General features: G+C 42.6%; 1 protein-coding gene across 5 annotated transcripts in view; it reads left to right on the forward strand.

Annotated features, from left to right (window-relative positions):
* Nucleotides 1-23,921, forward strand: part of tent4a (terminal nucleotidyltransferase 4A) — an 89,074-nt gene that overhangs the window by 61,001 nt on the left and 4,152 nt on the right. For 2 of the 5 annotated variants that reach the window (XM_068001914.1, XM_068001915.1), the window contains exons 6-12: nt 3,526-3,654; nt 3,810-4,023; nt 6,990-7,116; nt 7,195-7,298; nt 14,223-14,398; nt 14,658-14,816; nt 19,101-19,265. In XM_068001914.1, the coding sequence (XP_067858015.1) occupies nt 3,526-3,654; nt 3,810-4,023; nt 6,990-7,116; nt 7,195-7,298; nt 14,223-14,398; nt 14,658-14,816; nt 19,101-19,265 (1,074 nt within the window). The remainder of the gene's footprint in view (nt 1-3,525; nt 3,655-3,809; nt 4,024-6,989; nt 7,117-7,194; nt 7,299-14,222; nt 14,399-14,657; nt 14,817-19,100; nt 19,266-23,921) is intronic. The other 3 variants (XM_068001916.1, XM_068001918.1, XM_068001919.1) reach the window with 3 other exon arrangements.

Genomic DNA, 23,921 nt, shown 5'->3' on the forward strand with positions numbered 1-23,921 from the left:
TTGGTGACATTGTAAGCAGTGTAGATGAAAACATAAAATTACAAAGGGATATTGATAGATTAGGTGAATGGGCAAAACTGGCAAATGGAATTTAATGTAGACAAATGTGAGGTCATCCACTTCGGATCAAAAAAGGATAGAACAGGGTACTTTCTAAATGGTAAAAAGTTAAAAACAGTGGATGTCCAAAGGGACTTCGGGGTTCAGGTACATAGATCATTGAAGTGCCTTGAACAGGTGCAGAAAATAATCAATAAGGCTAATGGAATGCTGGCCTTTATATCTAGAGGACTAGAGTACAAGGGGGCAGAAGTTATGCTGCAGCTATACAAAACCCTGGTTAGACCGCGCCTGGAGTACTGTGAGCAGTTCTGGGCACCGCACCTTCGGAAGGACGTATTGGCCTTGGAGGGAGTGCAGCGTAGGTTTACTACAATGATACCTGGACTTCAAGGGTTAAGTTATGAGGAGAGATTACACAAATTGGGGTTGTATCCTCTAGAGTTTTGAAGGTTAAGGGGTGATCTGATCGAAGTTTATAAGATATTAAGGGGAACAGATAAGGTAGATAGAAACTATTTCTGCTGTTTGGGGATTCTAGGAGTAGGGGGCACAGTCTAAAAATTAGAGCCAGACCTTTCAGGAGTGAGATTAGAAAACATTTCTACACACAAAGGGTGGTAGAAGTTTGGAACTCTCCTCCGCAAACGGCAATTGATACTAGCTCAATTGCTAAATTTAAATCTAAGATAGATGGCTTTTTGGCAACCAAAGGTCATAGAGTCATAGAGTCATACAGCACGGATAGAGGCCCTTCGGCCCATCGTGTCCACGCCGGCCATCAGCCCTGTCTATTCTAATCCCATATTCCAGCATTTGGTCCGTAGCCTTGTATGCTATGGCATTTCAAGTGCTCATCCAAATGCTTCTTGAATGTTGTGAGGGTTCCTGCCTCCACAACCCTTTCAGGCAGTGAGTTCCAGACTCCAACCACCCTCTGGGTGAAAAAGTTCTTTCTCAAATCCCCTCTAATTCAATCAAATTAGTCAGACATGATCTTCCCTTGACAAAGCCATGTTGACTATCCCTGATTAATCCTTGCTTCTCCATATGCCTTTTACCTTTAATCTATGTCCCCTTGTTATAGAACCCTCAACGAAGGGAAAAAGCTCCTGAGTATCCATCCTATCTGTGCCCCTCATAATTTTGTACACCTCAATCATGTCCCCCCTCAGCCTCCTCTGCTCCAAGGAAAACAAACCCAATCTTCCCAGTCTCTCTTCATAGCTGAAGCGCTCCAGCCCTGGTAACATCCTGGTGAATCTCCTCTGCACCCTCTCCAAAGCGATCACATCCTTCCTGTAGTGTGGCGACCAGAACTGCACACAGTACTCCAGCTGTGGCCTAACCAGTGTTTTATACAGCTCCATCATAACCTCCTTGCTCTTATATTCTATGCCTCGGCTAATAAAGGCAAGTATCCCATATGCCTTCTTTACCACCTTATCTACCTGTTCCGCCGCCTTCAGGGATCTGTGAACTTGCACACCAAGATCCCTCTGACCCTTTGTCTTGCCTAGGGTCCTCCCATTCATTGTGTATTCCCTTGCCTTGTTAGTCCCTCCAAAGTGCATCACCTCGCACTTTTCCGGGTTAAATTCCATTTGCCACTGTTCCGCCCATCTGACCAACCCATCTATATCGTCCTGCAGACTGAGGCTATCCTCCTCGCTATTTACCACCCTACCAATCTTTGTATCATCAGCGAACTTACTGATCATACCTTTTACATTCATATCCAAGTCATTAATGTAGACCACAAACAGCAAGGGACCCAGCACCGATCCCTGTGGTACCCCACTGGCCACAGGCTTCCAGTCACAAAAACAACCTTCGACCATCACCCTCTGCCTTCTGCCACTAAGCCAGTTTTGTATCCAAAGTGCCAAGGCACCCTGGATTCCATGGGCTCGTACCTTCTTGACCAGTCTCCTGTGGGGGACTTTATCGAAGGCCTTACTGAAATCCATGTATACGACATCCACTGCGTTACCCTCATCCACACGCCTAGTCACCCCCTCAAAAAATTCAATCAAATTAGTCAGACATGATCTTCCCTTGACAAAGCCATGTTGACTATCCCTGATTAATCCTTGCTTCTCCAAGTGGAGACTAATTTTGTCCTTCAGAATTTTTTCCAATAATTTTCCTACCACTGATGTTAGGCTCACTGGTCTGTAGTTCCCCGGTTTTTCCCTACTCCCCTTCTTGAATAATGGTATTACATTAGCGGTTCTCCAGTCCTCTGGCACATCCCCTGTGGCCAGAGAGGTTCTGAATATATGTGTCAAAGCCCCCGCAATCTCCTCCTTTGCCTCACACAGTAGCCTGGGATACATTTCGTCCGGGCCTGGGGATTTATCCATTTTTAGGCCTGCTAAAACCGCCAATACCTCCTCCCGCTCGATGTTAATATGTTCGAGTATATCACAGTCCCCCTGCCATATTTCTATTTCTACATCGTCCTTCTCCATAGTGAAAACAGATGCAAAAAATTCATTTAGAACCCCTCCTACATCTGCCGGCTCCACACACAGATTGCCATTTTTGTCCCTAATGGGCCCTATTTTCTCCCTAGTCATCCTCTTACCCTTAATATACTTATAAAACATCTTAGGATTTTCCTTTATTTTGCTCGCCAGTGTTATTTCATGGCCCCTCCTTGATCTCCTAATTTCTTTTTTAAGTATCCCCCTGCACTTTTTGTACTCCTCTAGGGCTTCCTCCGTCTTTAGCCTTTTGTATCTGCCAAAAGCCCTCCTTTTTTTCCTAATCCATTCTCGTATATCCCCTGACATCCAAGGTTCCCTGGAGTTCTTGGAACCACCCTTGACCTTTACGGGAACATGTTGCCATTGTGTGGTCTCAATCTCCCTTCTGAAAGACTCCCATTGCTCCGATGCGGATTTTCCATTAAGGGATATGGGCCAAAGGCAGGTCTCTGGAGTTAGATCACAGATCAGCCATGATCTTATCAAATGGCAGAACAGGCGCAAGGGGCTGAATGGCCTACTCCTGTTCCTCAGTGCAGCCCTGTTTCCAAAACTTCATCTGCTGTGATGGTGATGTGTGCATTTTGCAAAAGTACTTTGTGTGGCCCAGTTTTTGTTCTTTTCAGTGCCTTTGTTGACCGTTAAGCCATTGTTGATGCAATTACTCCACTGTTTTATTGACCCAAGTCCATTCCCTTCAACCTTCTTTCGAATGCTTTCCGAGCTACTTTGTGGACACCATCTATTGTAGGGCTCTACCATCAAAGGTAACAAACATTTTGTTACTGAGAGTTCACACTGTTCTTTCTCAAGTTTTACTCTCCACAAGTCAAATGTCAGTAATCTGAGGAGGATTTCATGGCACTATAAATCAATTTTATATTCTGATCCAGGTTGCTTTTAATGTTTCATTTTTATTCTCCAGCAATTTTTGTCTGAAATTGAGAGTTAATGTGTTTGTTTTTCTTCACAGGGTTACCCAGTGTTGCCTTACTTAATACTGGTCTTAAAACAATTTCTTCTTCAGAGGGATTTGAATGAAGTCTTTACTGGAGGAATTAGTTCTTACAGCCTCATTTTGATGGCTATTAGTTTCCTACAGGTAAAAGCTCATTAACTATACTTCAAAATAAGGTTGTGAGTTAAAGCTGTCTTTTCTTGTGTCTACAATACGCAACGTATGAAAACTGGTGAATTTACTTTTTTGTAAAAGATTAATGTCTTCAAACTAAACCCTGAATCTCTTGAATATTGCAGTTGCATCCGAGGATTGATGCCAGAAGACCTAGTGTAAATCTTGGAGTTCTTCTGGTAGAATTCTTTGAACTTTATGGGAGACATTTTAATTACATGAAAACTGGTATTAGGATAAGAAGTGGAGGTGCTTACGTTGCCAAAGATGAAATCATGAAGAACATGACCAATGGGTATAGACCATCTATGTTATGTATTGAAGATCCTCTGGTTCCAGGTAATTTTTCAAATTGATTTAAAAATGCATTTTTGTTTGTATGCCTTGCAATACTGAGTCAATTTGTTCTTCCCCTCCCTGCTGCATTCCCCAATCTATAAGTATGCCGTAGAACAGTGCTAGTTGGCTGCACTATTATACTGCTTGATATACTTTTTAACCATGTTTAAAATAAAGATGGTCAGGAAATGGTGCTATCAATGAATGAACCACATGACTACATTCAAGAACAAGAGACAGCTACAGGGCAATGCTTTCTGGGGGGAGGGGGGAAGGTATGGAGAAGTGGTTTCTGTAATCTTTTTCTCCTGTCATGATCAATTATTTCAATAACCTTATTTTGGCCTGGGAAAGAGAGAAATCATATTTATAAAGCGTCTTTCACATCCTCGGGATGTCCCAAAGCAACACTCAACCAGTAAATCATTTTTGAAGTGTGGTCGCTGTCATTTTGGAGGTCAACATGCTAGCCAATTTTCACAGAACAAGGTCCCATAAACAGCCAAGAGATAAATGATCAGTTAATTGTTTTTTGGCGGTTGAGGGATGAATATTGGCCAGGACACCAGGGGAACTCATCCGCCCTTTGAATAATGCCATGGGATCTTTTATGTGAGGGTTGATTACCTGTGCTGTGCAAATTTTCTTAAAATAACAGTCACATGATTTCTCTTTTTCTTTCGCGCCCCCCCCCCCAGCATTTTTTGTCAAACAGCAATTATTATTTTTCTGGAGAATGAACTTTTTCTAAAAGAAATAAGATGACTGCCTATGGTAGGTAAGCCGCCATTACTTAACTTGGGTTTAATCTTACTCTTTGGAACAAATTTTGCCTCTAAGTGCAAGCTCCCTTTTAGCCTGCTGATTGGTTCTCTTTCTGACCTGTTGTGGCATGGAACTGCACTCCAGTTTTCTATAATGGGGGCGAAATTGGTTAGCACACGACTGTAGCCGGAAAATAGGCGATGTGACTACAATGTACACCTGAAAGTCGGCCCGAGGATTGTCTAAAATTGGTCCTCTGGCCTCATTACTATGAAACCAGCAAGCTGCAGGTGCCATTTTGGCATGCCAATGCAGCTTGCTAGATGAGTTGAGTGCAAAATCGTCCAACAGGTAGGTCCTGATGGGGAGGCGAGGGGTGGGGGCAAGTATGGAACGGCAGCGATCCACAGTATCGTTGTGGAGCCAGGAGGAACACTTTATCTCCTGGGACCGCGTTAAGGTAAGTTTGGGGGTGGGGGGGGAGAAGCAAAGTTTTTACATGCCTTTTCTTCGGCAGCCTCCAGTGTTCCCTTTTAAGGCGCGCTAATTAGCTGCTGTAGACCGGAAGAACTAGTCGAACACTGCACCAAGGTTTTGACCAATTTCAGACAGAGGTGCTAAAACAGGCGTAGGCCCCTGATTAGCATATGTCTGTTTCAGACAGACGTCTAAGTACCTACCGCCTGATGCACAATTTCGCGTTCGGCCCACTTCAGAAATGAATAGGGAACAGCGCCCTGAAATTGGTAGGTTTTATGCAACCCTGGCATCCTATTTGACCCGGAGATGAGCTTCCAACCACATATCCACTACATCGCCAAGATTGCCTATTTCAACCTCCGTAACAACGCCCGTCTCCGCCCCTGCCGCAGCTCATCTGCTGAAACCCTTATCTATGCCTTTTGTTACCTCTAAACTTGACTGTTCCAATGCTCTCCTGGCTGGCCTCCCATCTTCCACCATCCATAAACTTGAGCTCATCCAAAACTCTGCTGCCTGTATCCTAATTCGCACCAAGTCCTGTCCTCCCATCACCCCTGTGTTTGCTGACTTACATTGGCTTCCGGTCCGGGAATGCTTTGATTTTAAAATTCTCATCCTTGTTTTCAAACCCCTCCATGGCCTTGCCCCTCCCGTGTGTGTGTGTGTGTGTGTGTGTGTGTGTGTGTCTCTCTTTCTCGCTCTCTAACCTTCTCCAGCCCTACAACCTACCAATTCCAGCCTCTTGCGCATCCCCAATTTTAATCGCTCCACCATTGGCAGCCGTGCCTTAAGCTGCCTAGGCCCTGAGCTCTAGAATTTCTTCCCGAAACCCCTCTGCCTTTCTACCTCCTCCTTTTAAGTTGCTCCTTAAAACCTACATCTTTGACCAAGCTTTTGGTCACCTGTCCTAATATCTCATGTTGCTCGGTGTTAAATTTTGTTTGATCACTGTTGTGAAGCACCTTGGGATGTTAAAGGCACGATATAAATGCAATTTTTTTTTGAATAACTTGGGTGTAACCCATACCAATTTCTCCCCATTGCATTTTATTGATCTTGACACTGCCTTGCCCATTCAAAAAAGGGAATGGTTCAGAACGAGGCATTTCTATACACCAAATTGAGGAACGATTATCTGCCTGCGGGGTGCAAATTTCTTTAAAGGGCGAGTTTCCTTTGATTATTTTTTTCCCCCGTGGGATGATAGTTATATCTTGTATGTGGGAAATGACCTTTCAAAGTACAAGGAAGGCCATGCTCGTTGGTAAAGATAACTAAGTTGCTGTTTTCAGAAGTACTGATGGGAGATTTTTCCATGCTCAAGTATCGCTCAATCCTCCTGATGATACACTCAAATTATTTAGTAACAGTATGCTTCCTCCTTTCTTCACCCTGTGAGGTCATTTGTAAACCTATCCTGTCTTGTGACTGTTATATCGTTGGGGAACATGCAACTGTGATTTGATGAACCCATTCACAATTAGAATGGAGGTTGTGAAATAAATTTTGGAATTGGGAAGATTGTTGTTCAAATGCCAGTATTTGCAGAATTTAAGAATGTCTAATTGACCCTGAAACTATCAACGTTATCCACAATTATAAAGATTGGTTTAAACTCATTGGTGCTGTCAAAAGTTTTGTGATCAAAAGTTTTGTTTAGTGTTAAGAACTGAAGATTGGCTTAGCAAAGAGTGTTGAATTGTATTGTCTCCTAATAGGAAATGATGTGGGGAGGAGTTCATATGGAGCCATGCAAGTCAAACAGGTCTTCGATTATGCATACATTGTCCTTAGCCATGCTGTGTCACCGCTGGCAAGATCTTATCCAAACAGAGATTCTGAGAGGTAGGATATTGCAACACTCGGTTTAATAATGAAGGATTTCCATTGTCTGTAATTTAAATATAATTTATTTTGTTTCAGCACTCTTGGACGAATAATCAAAGTGACGCAAGAGGTAATAGATTACAGGGAGTGGATCAGGAAGAAATGGGGTGCGGGGAAGATCCTTGGATTACCTGATTCTGGTTAGTAATGCTTTCATGTGCTGAAGCTAAATCGACCAAAGTATAAATCGCAATCTTTTGCAACCTCATGATCAGGTAAACCTACTACTGAGCCTTTTGCTTTTCTGACCGGATAACTGACAAAGTACTTCTTTCTCCTCTCCCTGCACGAACTTTGGCTACACTGGGCTGTCAGTCTGCCTTGCTGCAATTAGTTTTGCTTTTATTACTGCATTTAATAGTGATGTAAATCATTTTTTATTTTAAATACCTACAGCCTCATCCACTTAACCTAGTGTTTTCTATAAGCACTTCCACCTTTTGCTTTTGGCGGCTGGCTTTTAATTTCTGCTATTTTGGGAACTGAAAGCTAGCGCATTGAGATTAACATGCTGAAATGTAATCCACAGCAAGCTATAGTCCTGAACTTTTTCCATAGAATCTTGTGGAAGTGACTTGTGTGTGATTTAGGAAACAAATATGCACAATGCTGTAAAATATTACAGGAAAAAATTACTTTGTAATACTTAATTTTCTACTCTGCAGAGGTAATGTGGAACCAGTAAACTAGACATTAAACTAGCTCACCGATCCTCAGTTTGGGTTCCCCCAGGACCACTCGGCGCCAGACCTCATTACAGCCTTGGTCCAAACATGGACAAAAGAGCTGAATTCCAGAAGTGAGGTGAGAGTGACTGCCCTTGACATCAAGGCAGCATTTGACCAAGTGTAGCTCCAAGGAGCCCTAGTAAAATTGAAGTCAGTGGGAATCGGGGTAAACTCTCCAGTGGCTGGAAGAAGGTAGTGGTTGTTGGAGGCCAATTATTCAGCCCCAGGACATTGCTGCAGGAGTTCCTCAGGGCAGTGCCCCAGGCCCAACCATCTTCAGCTGCTTCATCAATGACCTTCCCTCCATCATAAGGTCAGAAATGGGGATGTTCGCTGATGATTGCACAGTGTTCAGTTCCATTCGCAACCCCTCAGATAATGAAGCAGTCCATGCCCGCATGCAGGAAAGGCCTGGACAACATCCAGGCTTGGGCTGATAAGTGGTGAGTAACATTCGCGCCAGGCAATGACCATCTCCAACAAGAGAAAATCTAACCAGTTCCCCTTGACGTTCAACGACATTACCATCGCCGAATCCCCCACCATCAACATCCTGGGGGTCACCATTGACCAGAAACTTAACTGGACCAGCCACATAAATAGTGTGGCTACAAGAGCAGGTCAGAGGCTAGGTATTCTGCAGCAAGTGACTCACCTCCTGATTCCCCAAAGCCTTTCCACCATCTCCAAGGCACAAGTCAGGAGTGTGATGGAATACTCTCCACTTGCCTGAATGAGTGCAGCTCCAACAACACTCGAAGCTCGACACCGTCCAGGACAAAGCAGCCTGCTTGATTGGCACCCCATCCACCACCCTAAACATTCACTCCCTTCACCACCAGCGCACAGTGGCTGCAGTGTGTACTATCCACAGGATGGATCCCCTCCAAGCCACACACCATCCCGACTTGGAAATATATCGCCGTTCCTTCATCATCGCTGGGTCAAAATCCTGGAACTCCCTACCTAACAGCACTGTGGGAGAACGTTCACCACACGGACAGCAGTGGTTCAAGAAGGCGGCTTACCATCACCTTCTCAAGGGCATTTAGGGATGGGCAATAAATGCTGACCTTGACAGTGACGTCCACATCCCATGAACAAATTTTTTTAAAAATTCAAAAACCTGATTCTAACTTCTTGAATCTCTGCTGCTCTCCTCCAATTCACCAGGCTGCTTTAAACATATAAAGAGCATTTATTATTCAATTTCAAGATGCACAGAAGTTTTAAGTTTTACGTATCTGAGGGGGTTATTCAATAATCTGCTTTCCTTATTCACTTGATTTTAGTTCCTTTGATATGGGATTGTTGTTAGTGTAGAGAATATTTGGCTTTTTCTCAATGGCTCTAATACTTGGTCTGAAAGGGAAACCAATGTGTCTCCCTCCCTTTTATATTGGAATTGCTCAAACCTCCCACCACCACTCTCTACCTTTTAGTTTATAGTAATAGTGGCAAATCCAGTTTAGTTTTCCCAGTGCTACTTTGGACTTTATGCATCCATCACTTATAAGTGTTAGGTCTGGTTGCCCAAAAGTACAGATGCATGGAGCTTAAGTTCACCTAGTTCATGGTATATTTTCCCTTCCCTGCCCCCCAACCTCCCATCCTAAATAATAGTGTTCCAAATTCTTTGCCCCTCCCCACACATACTCTCCCAAATACATGGCCCAATGACTTGCATTTATATAGCCCTTTTAAGGTAGTAAAACGTCCCAATGTACTTCACCGGAGCGTTATCAAACAAAATTTGACACCGAGCCGCATAAGAAGATTTTAGTACAGGTGTCCAAAAGCTTGGACAAAGAGGTAGGAGCACTTTAAAGGAGGAGAGCGCGGTGGAGAGGTTTAGGGAGGGAATACCACAGCGTACGGCCGAGGTAGCTGAAGGCACGGCCGCCAGTGGTGGAGCGAAGAAAATTGAGGATATGCAAGAGGTCAGAATTGGTGTAGCGCAGAGATCTGAGGTTTTAGGGCTTTGAAAATAAGGATGAGAATTTTAAAATCGAGACCAGCACGGGAGCCAATGTAGATCAGCAAGCACGGGTGATAGATGAACAGGACTTAGTGCAAGTTGTGATATGGGCAGCAGAGTTTTGGATAAGTTCAAGTTTATGAAGGGTGCCAGGTGGGAGACCAACCAGGAGAGCATGCGTATAGTCGAGTCTAGAGATAACAAAGGCATGGATGAAGGTCTCGGCAGCAGATGAGCTGAGGTAGGCGATGTTATGCAGGTGGAAGAAGGTGCCTTGGGATTGGAAGCTCAGCTCAGCATCAAATACGACGCTATGGCTCCGAACAGTCTGGTTCAGCCTCAAAACAATGGCCAGGGAGAGGGATGGAATCAGTGGCTAGGGAACAGAGTTTGTGACGGGGATCGAAAACAATGGTTTCTGTCTTCACAACGTTTAATTAGAGGAAATTTCCGCTCATCCAGTACTGGATGTCGGACAAGCAGCGTAACAAATCAGGCAGTGGCGGGATCAAGGAAAGATGATGGTGAGGTAGAGCTGGATGTCATCAGCGTACATGTGGAACTTGGTATTATGTTTTCGGATGATGTTGCCAAGGGGCAACATGTTGATGAAAAATAGGAGGGGCCAAGGATTGATCCTTGTGGGCTCCAGAGGTAATGGAGCAGGAAGAGGGCTGTCCCACCAGCTGGAGTTCTTGCATCTTGTGCTACAGCTCATTACTCTGATCCAATTGAACCTTTGGTGGTGCTATAATCTTGATAAAGAATTTTTAATTTGATTACCCGTAAACTTTTCTTCAACTACCAACCATTTAATTAAACCCCTATCGCCTCTATCCTCACCACCAAGATCAAGGAGCTCATGGACGACTTTGTCACTAAGTTTGAAACCATCTGTTCTGTGGCATCCCCCCTTTCACCTTGCTCACCAAACCAAATCTCTCCCAAGGCTCCCTTCAACCCTAGCCCTGAACCCACATCTTGCTTCGAATTTGTTCCTATCTCCCTTTGTGCCCTTTCCAAATTCATCTTGTCCATGAGACCCACTTCTTGCTCTCCTGACCCTATTCCACTAAACTACTGACCATCTGACTTTCCTTCTTGGCCAACATTGTTTGCTGACATTGCAAATGGTTCCTTTCGTCGGATACTGTTCCCCACCATACAAAACTGCCATCATCACCCCCCACTTCAAAAACACACACCCTTGACCCCTCTTTCCTTGCAAACTATTGCCCCATCGCCAACTTCCATTTCCTTTCCAAAGTTCTTGAATGTGTTGCCTCCCAAATCAGTTCTAGTCTTTCCAACACCAAGTTTGGATCTCTCCAATCAGATTTCTCCACCCCATCCTCCCCCGCTGCAGCACTGAAACGGCCCTAATTGAAGTACAAATTACATTTTCTATGATTGATACATCCTTGTCTTTCTAGAGCACACTTCAGTCTTTGACATGGTCGACTCCACCATCCTTCTCAATGACTTTCCTCTGTTGTCCAGCTCAGTGAGACTTCTCTCATTTGGTTTCACTCTTGCCTATCCAATCGTACCCAGAGCATGTCCAGAAATGGCTTCATTTCTTCCTCCCATTACCTTCCGAGTCCACAAAGGATCTCTCTTGGCCACCTTCTGTTCCTCATCCGTGCTGCCCCTTGGCAACATCATCCAAAGTCATGGGGTCAGCTTCCAAATGTACCTTGACACCCAGCTCTACCTCTCCACTACCTCTTTTGACCCTTCCACTGCCTCTGTGTTGTCAGACTACTTGACTAACACGCATACCTGGATGAACCATAATTTCTTCCAGTTAAACACTGGGAAGACCAAAAACCATCGTCTTCAGCCACTGCCACAAACTCCATACCCGTGCCACCATTTCCATCCCCTCGCCACCATTTCCATCCCCTCTCTAGCCACTCTATGGTTCTACAAGACTCAGCATTCTGTTTGGCCCCGATTGAGCTTTCAACCATACAGACTGTCTACTTCCACCTCGTTAACTTCATCTGTCTCTACTCCTGTCTCTGCTTACCTTCTGCCAAAACTCCTATCCATGCCTTTGTCACCTCCAGCCTCGACAATTCCAATGTTCTTGTGGCCGGGGTCTCATCCTCCACCCTCAGTAAATTCGGCCTTCCATTGGCCTCGGTGTCTCTGGGCAAGAGATGGGGATTGGGGAAATCAAATTGGTTCTTCTTTGAACTTGCCATCTAGTAACCCTGCTAAAAAGTGGATGTTTGATGTGGTCAAGATCACGCTTGAGTGATTCTGTCTTTCCTCTTTGGCTCTCATGCTGGTTTCGCTTGCTTGCTTTCTCGCTCTTTCACACTTTTTTGTGCTGTGCACGCTCTCATGCTCACTCTTGTGCTTCTGTATCTCACATGCTCGCGCTCTCTTGTCACTCTTTTGAGCTCGATGTCTTGCTGTTGTGCTCTTGCCATACAATTGTTGCATTTGCTGTCTCTGCATGCTCACTCCGACTTCTCTTTCTCTCACCTCTTTTCACTCAGCAGAGGCAAAGAGAGTAGATGCTTAGATTTGGTTAGAAGTTAGTGGAAGGTGGGGTTTTGTAGGCTTGGATAAAAGTCCAGTGACGCTAAAGTGTACAGAGGAAGTTGATTTTAATGGCTGGTGACCAGGTGACGCTGTTTTCCTTCCTAGGGGAGTTGTAACACCAGATTAAATTAACTGTTTTGGTCAAAACCAGCAGTAGAAGTCGTTGCCAGTAAATAGTTTCTTCTAGGTCTTCAATAGTTCCTATTACAGGAGGACTGAAAATACCTGGGACTATATACTCCCTGTAACCAGGCAGACATGTCAGTTAAAAGGGGGATAAGAGACCTCTAGTTGTAGTTAAATGTATTGCATTGGTTATAATAAAATGTACATAATCATCCTGATACATTTTAATTTTTGAGGCAAGTCCTCCCTATCATTCCTCTGAAGACTGGCTTGGCCATTCTTGCACCACTAGTAAGATCAGTAGAATAATCCTTTTAACGATTTCAATGTGAAAATTCCCATCAGATGCTTGGATGAATGACATTTAAGTATATTCTGTCCACTTCAAAAGATTATGTCCAGTCCAGTGGGACTTTTAACTTTTTTTTGATTTGACTGCCCATTGCTTTCCCACTCAATGGAAAATAGCCCCGTGAGAAAAGGGGATTATTTTTATGGCTGTCTCAATCAGGGACCTAAAAAATTGTAAAACAGTGTTTGCACGTTTTGATATGACTCTGGGTGGCAATGATGCTGCACCACTGAATGGTTGGATGCAAGTTTCAACTCCCATTCTTTGAGTTTCCAACTACAGCTGTAGTGTGCAGAATATTGCTGTGCATTTTTACACGAGGGAGGAAGGAAGAATAGCAAAGTGATTACCAGGTCACTGTCTTACAGCAGAATTGACAGTGGCCTGGGAGAGGTGGTCCATCGACTTGATCTGTAGAGGATTATGATTTGGACTGAGAGTAGGAAAGCAAGGCTGTGTGCCCACATTGTCAAGTAATATGTCAAAAATTACCATCTTCCATGATACACATAGTATGTCTGAAAGAGGGATGTGCTTCACAGATGGGCAGCAATTTCTTTCTAATCAGATGCAAGAAATTCATCTGATAGTAAGAATCTAATACTGATACTATTTTTTGGGTTAGTTCATGTACCATATGCCCGTTAGATAGTCAGTTAGTGAGGGCTTCCTTTGGAGGAAGCCAACAAAATTGTCTGACCCATATCCCTGGTAAACTTAAGTCTTTCTAGAGCATCCACTTCATGACAGAGGGATCTCTATTCTGCAACTGGCTATGCTACATATTAGCACTGGGTGCCTAAAGTGGATAAATACTCCTTGCCTTGCCTTGATGTGCATTAAAAAAAGTCACCAAAATAATAAAAGCATAGTAGGTGGAAAAGGGGAGAATTTTCCAAGGGCTTCATTTTTTAACATTCTGCCAGAAACTTCCTATTCACAGTTGAGCTAGATTAACAAAGAAATGCAACTTCAGAGCTTTGTGTTTTCTCCTTCTTCCTCACAGATGCTTAACTGAGGTTTAATCTTGCACAGTAATAGGATTAAAGCTATATTCTATCATTTTGAGGTACTGCGCTTTGCTGCCAACTTTGTCTTCTGGTGTAAAATCATTATTGCAAGGCACTGTAATGCCTATATACATAGTCAAGTCAAGTTGGTATTGGGGCATCACTCCCTTTCTGACTTACTGGTGTGGGATGATTGCCCACCTTTGTGTGAAGGAAAACTTGATTCAAATACAAACATCTACTTGGAGCATTTTCTAAGCTACTGCTGGTCTAACATATTTCTATATGGTCATCTTTTTTTTCCTTCTAATCAGATAATGGTGTTATGATTGAACCAGTGGATAAGACTGGTAACGTTACCAGAGAACAGCAACAAAGCAGAGATTCTGAATCTCCCTACAGCCAAGCATCGCCTATGTCTCTGTCCAGCCCACAGCAGCTTTCCTCTGCCTCCTCTTCATCAGCTTCATCACTGTCTGGAAGTGATATAGTAAGTACAGTCTTCCAACTAAACTATATTTGTTAATAATGGGGCTTGTGCTGAATATTGTATTCAAAATTGCTGCTAAAATACAGTTTAGTATTCACAACGTATGAATTGTTTAGAATAATGGGTCATTAATTGCACATCTATTGATTCGTGATTTAAATCTGATCTTGTTGGAACAAATTTGTATTAAAATACTAATATATTGAAATAATTGGTTACAATAGCACTGTGAAAGTATTTTTAATGGTGCTTTTGACAGGATTCTGATTCTACACCATGCACAACTCCAAACCTTCACCACTTTGGCATTCCAGCATTAGCTCCTTTGATGGCAACTTTAGCACCTACACTGCCCATCCCAAGTGGGAAACCACAGCCAAACATAACCAGTGCATTGATAGTGGCTTCAAATACTCAGGTGAGAAAGCTGTTGTCCTTTGAGTACTTGAATCTCCCTTTTCAGCTTTCAAAATAAGCAGGTCTTGCTGTCACATTTGCAAACATCTAAACCAGGGGTGGCCAATCATTCAGAGCATGAGCTAGTAAAATAAAACACTAATTTTCAGGCCCTTGTACATTACAGTTTGGGCTCTGGAAGAGCGATGCTTAAAAGTGAGCATCCGCTGCCGTCAGCTCTGGAGACTCCAACATTTAAAGCAGTCGTGTGCCACGTCCTGTGCAACTTCACTCCGTTTCCTGTTGCCATTTCTCTCCTCTATTCCAAGGAGGACTATTCTGTGAATTTTGCTAAATATTTATTCTACAGCCAGTCTCATTTTATTTCTCAACAGAAATTCAATAAAGCAGAACAATTAACATCTCAAAGATTCAGAACTGTATATTGTCGAGTGTCCCTGATTTTGAATGACTAAGTCAGTAGATTAATGTGTTATGAGGTTGAAACCCCCCAACATCCATTATCAACACTTAAAACAACTTAAATAACATGAGCAGTTCTGTAAGGAAACACCATTCTTTTTCTCAGATATTTTCGAAGCCTAAAATCATCTTGACCTCTTCACATCCTAGCAATAAAGTGACCATGTTTGACTTTCTTGACATATATATGAATGACTTGGACTTGGGTGTAAGGGCACAATTTCAAAATTTGCAGATGGAAGTGTAATGAGCAGTGAGTAGATAGTGATAGCCTTCAAGAGAACATAGATAGGCTGGTGGAATGGGCGGACACGTGGCAGATGAAATTTAACGCAGAGAAGTGCGAGGTGATATAGTTTGGCAGGAAAAGAATGAGGAGAGGCAATATAAACTAAATGGTAGAATTCTAAAAAGGGTTCAGGAACAGAGAGGCCTGGGGGTATATGTGCGCAAATTGTTGAAGGTGGCAGGGCAGGTTGAGAAAGTGGTTAAAAAAGCATTCGGGATCCTGGGCTTTATAAATAGAGGCATAGAGTACAAAAGCGAGGATGTTATGTTGAACCTTTATAAAACACTGGATCGGCCGCAACTGTAGTATTGTCCAATTCTGGGCACCGCACTTTAGGAAGGATGTGAAGGCCTTAGAGGGTGCAAAAAAGATTTACTATAATGGTTCCAGCGATGAGGGACCTCAGTTACATAGAGTGGAAAAGCTCGGATTGTTCTCCTTAGAGCAGAGAAGGTTGAGAGGAGATTTGATAGAGGTGTTCAAAATCATGAAGGGTCTAGACAAAGTAAATGAAGAAAAACTGTTGACATTGGCGGAAGGGTCACGAACCAGAGGACACAGATTTAAGGTGATTGGCAAAAGAGCCAAAGGCGACATGAGAAAAAGCTTTTTTATGCAGCGAGTGGTTAGGATCTGGAATGCACTGCCTGAAAGGGGGTGGAAGCAGGGTCAATTGTGGCTTTTAGAAAGAAATTAGATAGGTACCTAAGGAGAAAAATTTGCAGGGAAAGAGCGAGGGAGTGGGACTAGCTGGATTGCTCTTGCGCTGGCTCTCTGCAGGCTTGATGGTTACGGCACAGAAGGAGGCCATCTGGCCCATTCTATGAATCTATGACTCTCCACTTTATTCACCGCTCGACAATGCTCCAGGCTCCTCTGTCTGGTGCCCGATCAGTCACATTCCTCACTCCTTGTTCAACAACGCTCAGTGCATTGAGCATGGCAGTCGCAAGCAGTGGGTTATGACAGAACTGGTTCACCCAACAGCGGAGGGGCTAAAATAGTTGCACTACAGCCAATTATAAGGGAGAGACTAGAACTGCATCACAGCAAAATTGAAAGGAGGGAAAAAAAAACAGTACTACTTTAACAGAAGCTTCATACTGTTCACTATTCGCTCGTTGGCCACCCCTGTCTAAACTTTGAAATGCTGGGTGTTATAAAGCGGCAATGTGTAGAAGCACACGGCATTCCTAATTTACAGAATTCTTGGTAATCCAGAGACTCATCTGGTGGAATTTGTTTTAATTTTAGACATTTTGTGTCTATCAAAGTATTGATGTAAGGAATTTTAATCTCAAAAAATAAAAATAAGCTAAGAAATATTTGGTCTAAGGTTAAAATTTGTAAGATATCTTCATGCAATTTAAAACTTTTAGAACAAACTTCATAAGGTGGCAGCTACCCAGTTTGCATTCATACTATGTCTTAGCTGGGGATTGCGGATAAATTTTATTCCAACTTGTAAAACCTTACATCCAACTAAGTTTCAACATCTGATGACCGAACCAATTATGCTACATCATGCAGGTCAGACTGGATAGGGGTGACATCTTCCCTTCCCTAAAGGACTTAAATGAACATTGGATCACAATCTGAAACAGGAACCCTCAATGAATTCTCTTCCTACTCCCACACAGATACCTTTTGGAGTCCCACAAGGAATATCCTTGGCCCCCTCCAATTTCTCATCCGCATGCTGCCCCTTGGCGACATCATCCAAAAACACGTCACCACCACCACCACCTCTCCTGACCCCTCCACTGCCTCTGATTTGTCATGCTACTTTTCTGCTCATCCAGTACTGGATGTCGGACATTTCCTCCCATTTAAATATCGGGAAGATTTGAAACCATTGTCTTTGGACCCGCCACAAACTCCGTTCCCTAGCCACCAACTCCATCCCTCTCCCTGACTACCGTGAGGCTGAACCAGACTGTTCGCAACCTTGACATCCCATTTTACCCTGAGCTGAGCTTCCAACTCCGTAACATCGCCCATCTCCACCCCTGCCTCAGCTCATCTGCTGAAACCTTCATCCATGCCTTTGTTACCTCTAGACTCGATTATTTCAATGCTTTCCTGGCCAGCTTCCCACCTTGCACCCTCCGTAAACTTGAGCTCATCCAAAACTTTACTGCCTGTATCCTATCTAGAACCAAGTTCCGTTCGCCCATCACCCCTGTGGTCATTGATCTGCATTAGCTCCCGGTCCGGCAACGCATTAATTTTAAAATTCTCATCCTTGTTTTCAAATCCCTCCATGGCCTTGTCCCTCCCTATCTCTGTAACCTTCTCTAGCTCTACATTCCACCAAAATTTTTGTGCTTCTCCGATTCTGGCCTCTTGCGCTTCCCTGATTTTCTTTGCTCAATCATTGGTGGCCGTGCCTTCAGCTGCCTAGGCCCTAAGCTCTGGAATTCCCTCCCGAAACCTCTCTACCTCTCTCTCGTCCTTTAAGGCACTCCTTAAAACCTACCTGTTTGACCAAGCTTTTGGTCACCTATTCTAATATCCCTGGGGCTTGATGTCAAATTTTGTTTGATAATGACTCCTGTGAAGCAGGAGTGTTTGGAGCATTTTACTATGTTAAAGGTGCTATATAAATGCAAGTAGTTGTTTCCCTCCCAAAGCTCAAGGATGCTGAGGCCAATTATAATGCTTTCATCATGGTTCTGCCTGAGAACAGTTAATTCAGCACAGAATAGCAATTGAAACCGACTTTCCTGGTTTATGTGGCTCTGTACCACACCAGATAAGGCATTTTATTCAACTGACCTATTTGGAGCTAAGTGGAGCTATATTAAATATCTAAAGCATGGGATGGAACAGACCATTTGACCCATAAAGCCCACTCCTTTCACAATCGTGTAATTTTCTTTGAGCAGTCATAATCATTTAGTCATCAAGACCTCGTTCCAATAAGTTGTAGAAAAATGTAGTTGAAAGTGTGTGTTTATTAATTGTGTAATTCCATACTTTAAAATGTACTTTTAAAAGCAAGTTTTATTTTGAACATAGAACTGCAATGGCCTTCCAGAATTAGCTTGCCAGCTCCCCCTCCAACCTGTCAGTGAAATTTTTGAGACATTCTTCTACTGTCATTGATCAGAGTGTTTACTTGAATAGTAGCTTCTGATCTGTACTTTTCTGCTGTTGACTTTGCCTACTTGTATACAGCTACTTGCATGTAATGATGCATGTGTTTAACTTAAGGAGAGTAGTGTAACCTAGTCTGTGTTCCCATGTATGATTGAGTGCTTGGTGAATTGAAGTGTTTTTCTATACCATGACCTGTGATGCTGTTCAAGAGCTATTAATTTTTAGGATGTCATTTTAGTATTTAATTTTTATGTCATTTCACTTAAAAATTAAGATTTTGAAACATGTAGGACAGTGAAGTAGAATGACTAATGCTAATATATAGGTGAGAAGAATTAAAGCTTCTCTGTAGTTTTATCTTGTATAAAATTATTCTTTAAAAAGGTTATTATTAAGAGTTAATTTTGTCTATTTTGCTACCTTCCAATACAGGCTAGGATTGGTGTCTCACCAGCCAGTATTGGTGTTTCCACACACCCTGCACTTCCTTCCAGGCAGGTTTGTATTGAAGGAGCGCCACTGAATCCTGTCACTGCTGTATACCCTATTCCCCCTACTGCATCCCCTAACCTGCCAAGTCTATATATACATCACAAGGTAGGAACCAGTGAAGTCAAAAATAAAATTCGAGTACTAGTACTGAACTGAGCTTAATGCATGATTCGCAAATACTCTAAATAAAGCTAAATCGTGACACTTGTAGAATTATTTCAACGGGGGGGGTCACTATTCATCTTTTGCAGCATAATTATGGAATACTTTTGTTTCTAGTTTAAAAAGGGTGGCTTGTAGGGCAAACAATGCGCTGAGTCATAAAACATTTGGCAATGGCCTGTACCTGCATTTCCTACAAAATAGGTTTCCAGTCTGCTGATTTATCAGAGAAACACTGAATGAAGGTCAGGTGTTTGCTCCATAGAGAGTAAATTTAGAGTTTCTTAACTCCATCTCGCCATACAAAAAATCCTGGAGGTTATCGTACATCTAGCACAAGCTCAAGATCAGACCTCCTTTCCGTTACAGCTGAAGAATGGTATCTTATGCAGGGAAACCTAAAAAGAAGAAAAACATTTTATTTTGCCTGAAACGGGGTGTCCAAGTTTATTGTCACATATGGGCTGCATATGTGTACATCATGGAGCCTCTGGGCCCCATAAAATTTAAGTCCATTTGTCCATTAATTTCCATGTGCCTCAAATGATGCTTTGGTGTTTAGATATAGGATTTATCCACAAATGAGGCAGCAGTTATAAAAACTTTCTAAACCTCAGGCCTACAAAATTCAAACAGGATGAACCAGCAAGTAAGGAATAGGAATGAGCCATCTGGACTTCATGGGGTGGAGTGCCAGGAGTGGGATTCCACACATGCTACAATTTGGATGCCCCTGGCCTGAAAGTATTAAAATGCTGTGGAACTATTTTGGTGGAATTGCCATTTTCTTTCAGAATACTTTGAAAAAAATTAAAGCTGACTTACAAGAGCTGCACTGACTGCTCAATTGGTTAAAAACACCATTGCCTTAAAATTAAGCAGTTGGATATTAGCGTACAAATTCTTAATGCATTTGTCTGAAATTCTCCTCTTTGGGGTTAATGTCTTTTATAAAATAGCAAAGAGGAATTTCTGATGAATGTCAAATATTTGTGCACTACCATCCCACTGTGTAATTTTGACACCAATGTGACCAAACCATTGATATCACAAAGTCTCAGGTTTGATTCCTAGTCTTTGCATTATTTGCAATCTCAGATGGGGTGGCAGTGGATCATTGCAATTGGGTTCACTGCCCTTGTGCAAAGGAGAGAAAAATAACTTCCAAGGTTCCTGTTCCTGATTACTCTCCAGTGACTCCTGCTAGAAAGTGTATGCATGTACATAGACATCAAGTGAGGATAGAATCTGGCTCAGTTATTTCCTGGGGTTAAATAGTGTGTCATGGTCACTGTATAAATTCACAAGAAGAATAGCCACTTTGGTGAGGTAATGAAGGATGATCAAAGTTCATAGAAATGTACCACAGCAAGTTTGTTAAATACAGCAGTTCGTTTTTGTGATTAAAATTTGTTTCTGTGAAATGAGTTACGATATTCAATTCAAAGAAAGCCATTCGGCCCATCATGCCTGTGCTGGCTCTTTGACAGCGCTATCTAATTAGTCCCAGTCCCTTGCTCTTTCCCCATAGCCCTGCAAATTTTTTCCCTTCAAATATTTATTCAATTCCCTTTTGAAAGTTACTATTGAATCTGCTTCCACCACCCTTTCAGGCAGTGCATTCCACATCATTACAACTCACGGCGTTTTTTAAAAAAGGTCTTCCCTCATATCGCCTCTGGCTCTTTTGCCGATCACTGTAAATTTGTGTCCTCTGGTTACCGACCTATCTGCCATTGAAAACAGTGTCTCCTTGTTTACTCTGTCAAAACTGTTCATGATTTTGAGCACCTCTATCAAATCTCCCCGTAACCTTCTCTGCTCTAAGGAGATCAACCCCAGCTTCTCTAATCTCTCCACATATATGAAGTCCCTCATCCCTGGTACCATTCCAGTAAATCTCTTCTTTACCCTCTCGAAGGCCTTGACATCCTTCCTAAAGTGTGGTGGTCAGAATTGAACACAATACTCCAGCTGCGGCCTAACTAATGTTTTATAAACGTTTAGCATAATTCCTTGCTTTTGTACTCTATGCCTCTATTAATAAAGCCCAGGATCTCATTTGCTTTTTTAACAGCCTTCTCAGCTTGCCCTGCCACTTCAAAGATTTGTGTAGGTGCACCCCCCAGGTGTCTGTGTTCCTGTATCCCCTTCAAAATTGTACCATTTAGTTTATATTGCCTCTCTTCATTCTTCCTACTAAAATGTATCACTTTGCACTTCTCTGCGTTAAATTTCATCTGCCACGTTGTCCGCCCATTCCACCGGCCTGTCTATGTCCTCTTGAAGTCTATCACTATCCTCACTTTTCACTACACTTTCAAGTTTTGTGTCATCTGCAAATTTTGAAATTGTGCCCTGTGCACCCAAGTCCACGTCATTACTATATATCAAGAAAAGCAGTGGTCCTAGTACCGACCCTGGGGAACACCACCGTATGCCTTCCTCCAGTCTGAAAAACAACTGCTCACTACTCTCTGTTACTTAGCCAATTTTGTATCCATGCTGCTACTGCCCCTTTTATTCCATGGGCTTCAACTTTGCTGACAAGCCTATTATGTGGCACTTTATCAAATGCTTTTTGGAAGTCCATATACACCATATCAACCGCATTGCCCTCATCGACCCCCTCTGTTACTTCGCCAAAAAATTCAATCAAGTTAGTTAAACACGATTTGCCTTTAATAAATCCGTGCTAGCTTTGCTTAATTAATCCACATTTGTCAATGACAATTTTGTCCCAGATTATTGTTTCTAAAAGTTTCCCCACCACCAAGGTTAAACTGACTAGCCTGTAGTTGCTGGGTTTATCCTTGCACCCTTTTTTGAACAAGGGTGTAACATTTGCAATTCTCCAGTCCTCTGGCACCACCCCCATATCTAAGGGGGATTGGAAGATTATGGCCAGTACCTCCGCAATTTCCACCCTTACTTCCCTCAGCAACCTAGGATGCATCCCATCTGGACTTGGTGACTTATCTACTTTAAGTACAGCCAGCCTTTCTAGTACCTCTATCAATTTTTAGCCCATCCAGTATCTCAACTACCCCTTTACTGCGACTTTTGCAGCATCTTGGTAAAGACAGATGCAAAGTACTCATTTAGTACCTCAGCCATGCCCCCTGCTTCCATGTGTAGGTCTCCTTTTTGGTCCCTAATCGACCTCATCCCTCCTCTTACTACCTATTTACTATTTTATATGCCTATAGAAGACTTTTGGATTCCCTTTTATGTTAGTTGCCAGTCTATTCTCATACTCTCCCTTTGCCCCTCTTATTTTCTTTTTCACTTCCCCTCTGAACTTTCTATATTTTGCCTGGTTCTCACTTGTATTATCAACCTGACATCTGTCAGATGCCCCCTTTTTCTGCTTCATTTTACTCTCTATCTCTTTCGTCATCCGGGGTGCTTTGGCTTTGGTTGCCCTACTTTTTCCCCTTGTGGGAATGTACCTGGACTGTACCCGAACCATCTCTTTAAAGGCCACCCATTATTCAATTACAGTTTTGCCTTCCAATCTTTGGTTCCAATTTACCGGGCCAGATCTGTTCTCAACCCACTGAAATTGGCCCTCCTTCAATTAAGTATTTTTACTCTAGATTGCTCCTTGTCCTTTTCCATAGCTAATCTAAACCTTATAATACTATGACTATACTTTTGTCCCTAATTGGTCCCACACTTCCTTTTGACCACCCTTTTACTATTTGTTTATAAAAGTCTATTGGGTTCCCTTTTATGTTAGCTGCTATTCTATTCTCATACTCTCTCTTTGCCCCTCTTCCCTTTTTTAGATATTCTCTGTACTTTCTGTATTCAGTCTGGTTCTCTACTGTATTGTGAACCTTACATTCGTCAGAAGCCTCCTTTTTCTGTTTCATTTTAATCTCTATATCTTTAGTCATCCAGAGAGCTCGAGCTTTGGATGCCCTTCCTTTCACCCTCGTAGAGATGTATCTATTCTGTACCCGAACCAACTCCTCATTGAAGGCCTCCCATTGTTCAATTACTATTTTGCCAACCAATTATTGATTCTAATCTACCTGGGCAATATCCCATTTTAACTCACTGGAATGGTAGAAACATTATTAGTAACACTTTTAACTATTATCTGGAATGCTTTCCCTTTTTAAATAAATACTTCAAACCTTTAGTAAGGATGATCATTATTTTTCCCCTTCCAACTTTGGTATATAACAGCCACATCCTGAGGCAGCCATTACGTTTTTTATCCATATTGAGAGAAATTCAGTTACATTATATTGGTTTCCATTTGCTGGCTAGTAATATTAAGTTGTCTTGCTCTGGGGCATGTAGAGGGGATGTTTGATCTAATTTTTTAAATTATTACTCGGGTTTGTTGTAGTTTTGGCCTCCGTAGATCAGCATCTATACTAGATTCTTGATATCCAAAGTCATTGAGGTTGTGTTTCACTGACCCTCTCAAGGGTACTAATATTTCTTTGATTAGCTGATCGGAGCAGCACAGATGGGATCTGACCAATGCCTTGTACAGCCACAATACAACCTCATTTGATACTCAGTCCTTCTAATGCAGCTCATTTCTGGGGTACACAAGTGCCAGCAATTGTCCAGTACCAC

The sequence above is a fragment of the Heptranchias perlo genome, chromosome 2, assembly GCF_035084215.1.
Source record: "Heptranchias perlo isolate sHepPer1 chromosome 2, sHepPer1.hap1, whole genome shotgun sequence".
Taxonomy (NCBI): domain Eukaryota; kingdom Metazoa; phylum Chordata; class Chondrichthyes; order Hexanchiformes; family Hexanchidae; genus Heptranchias; species Heptranchias perlo.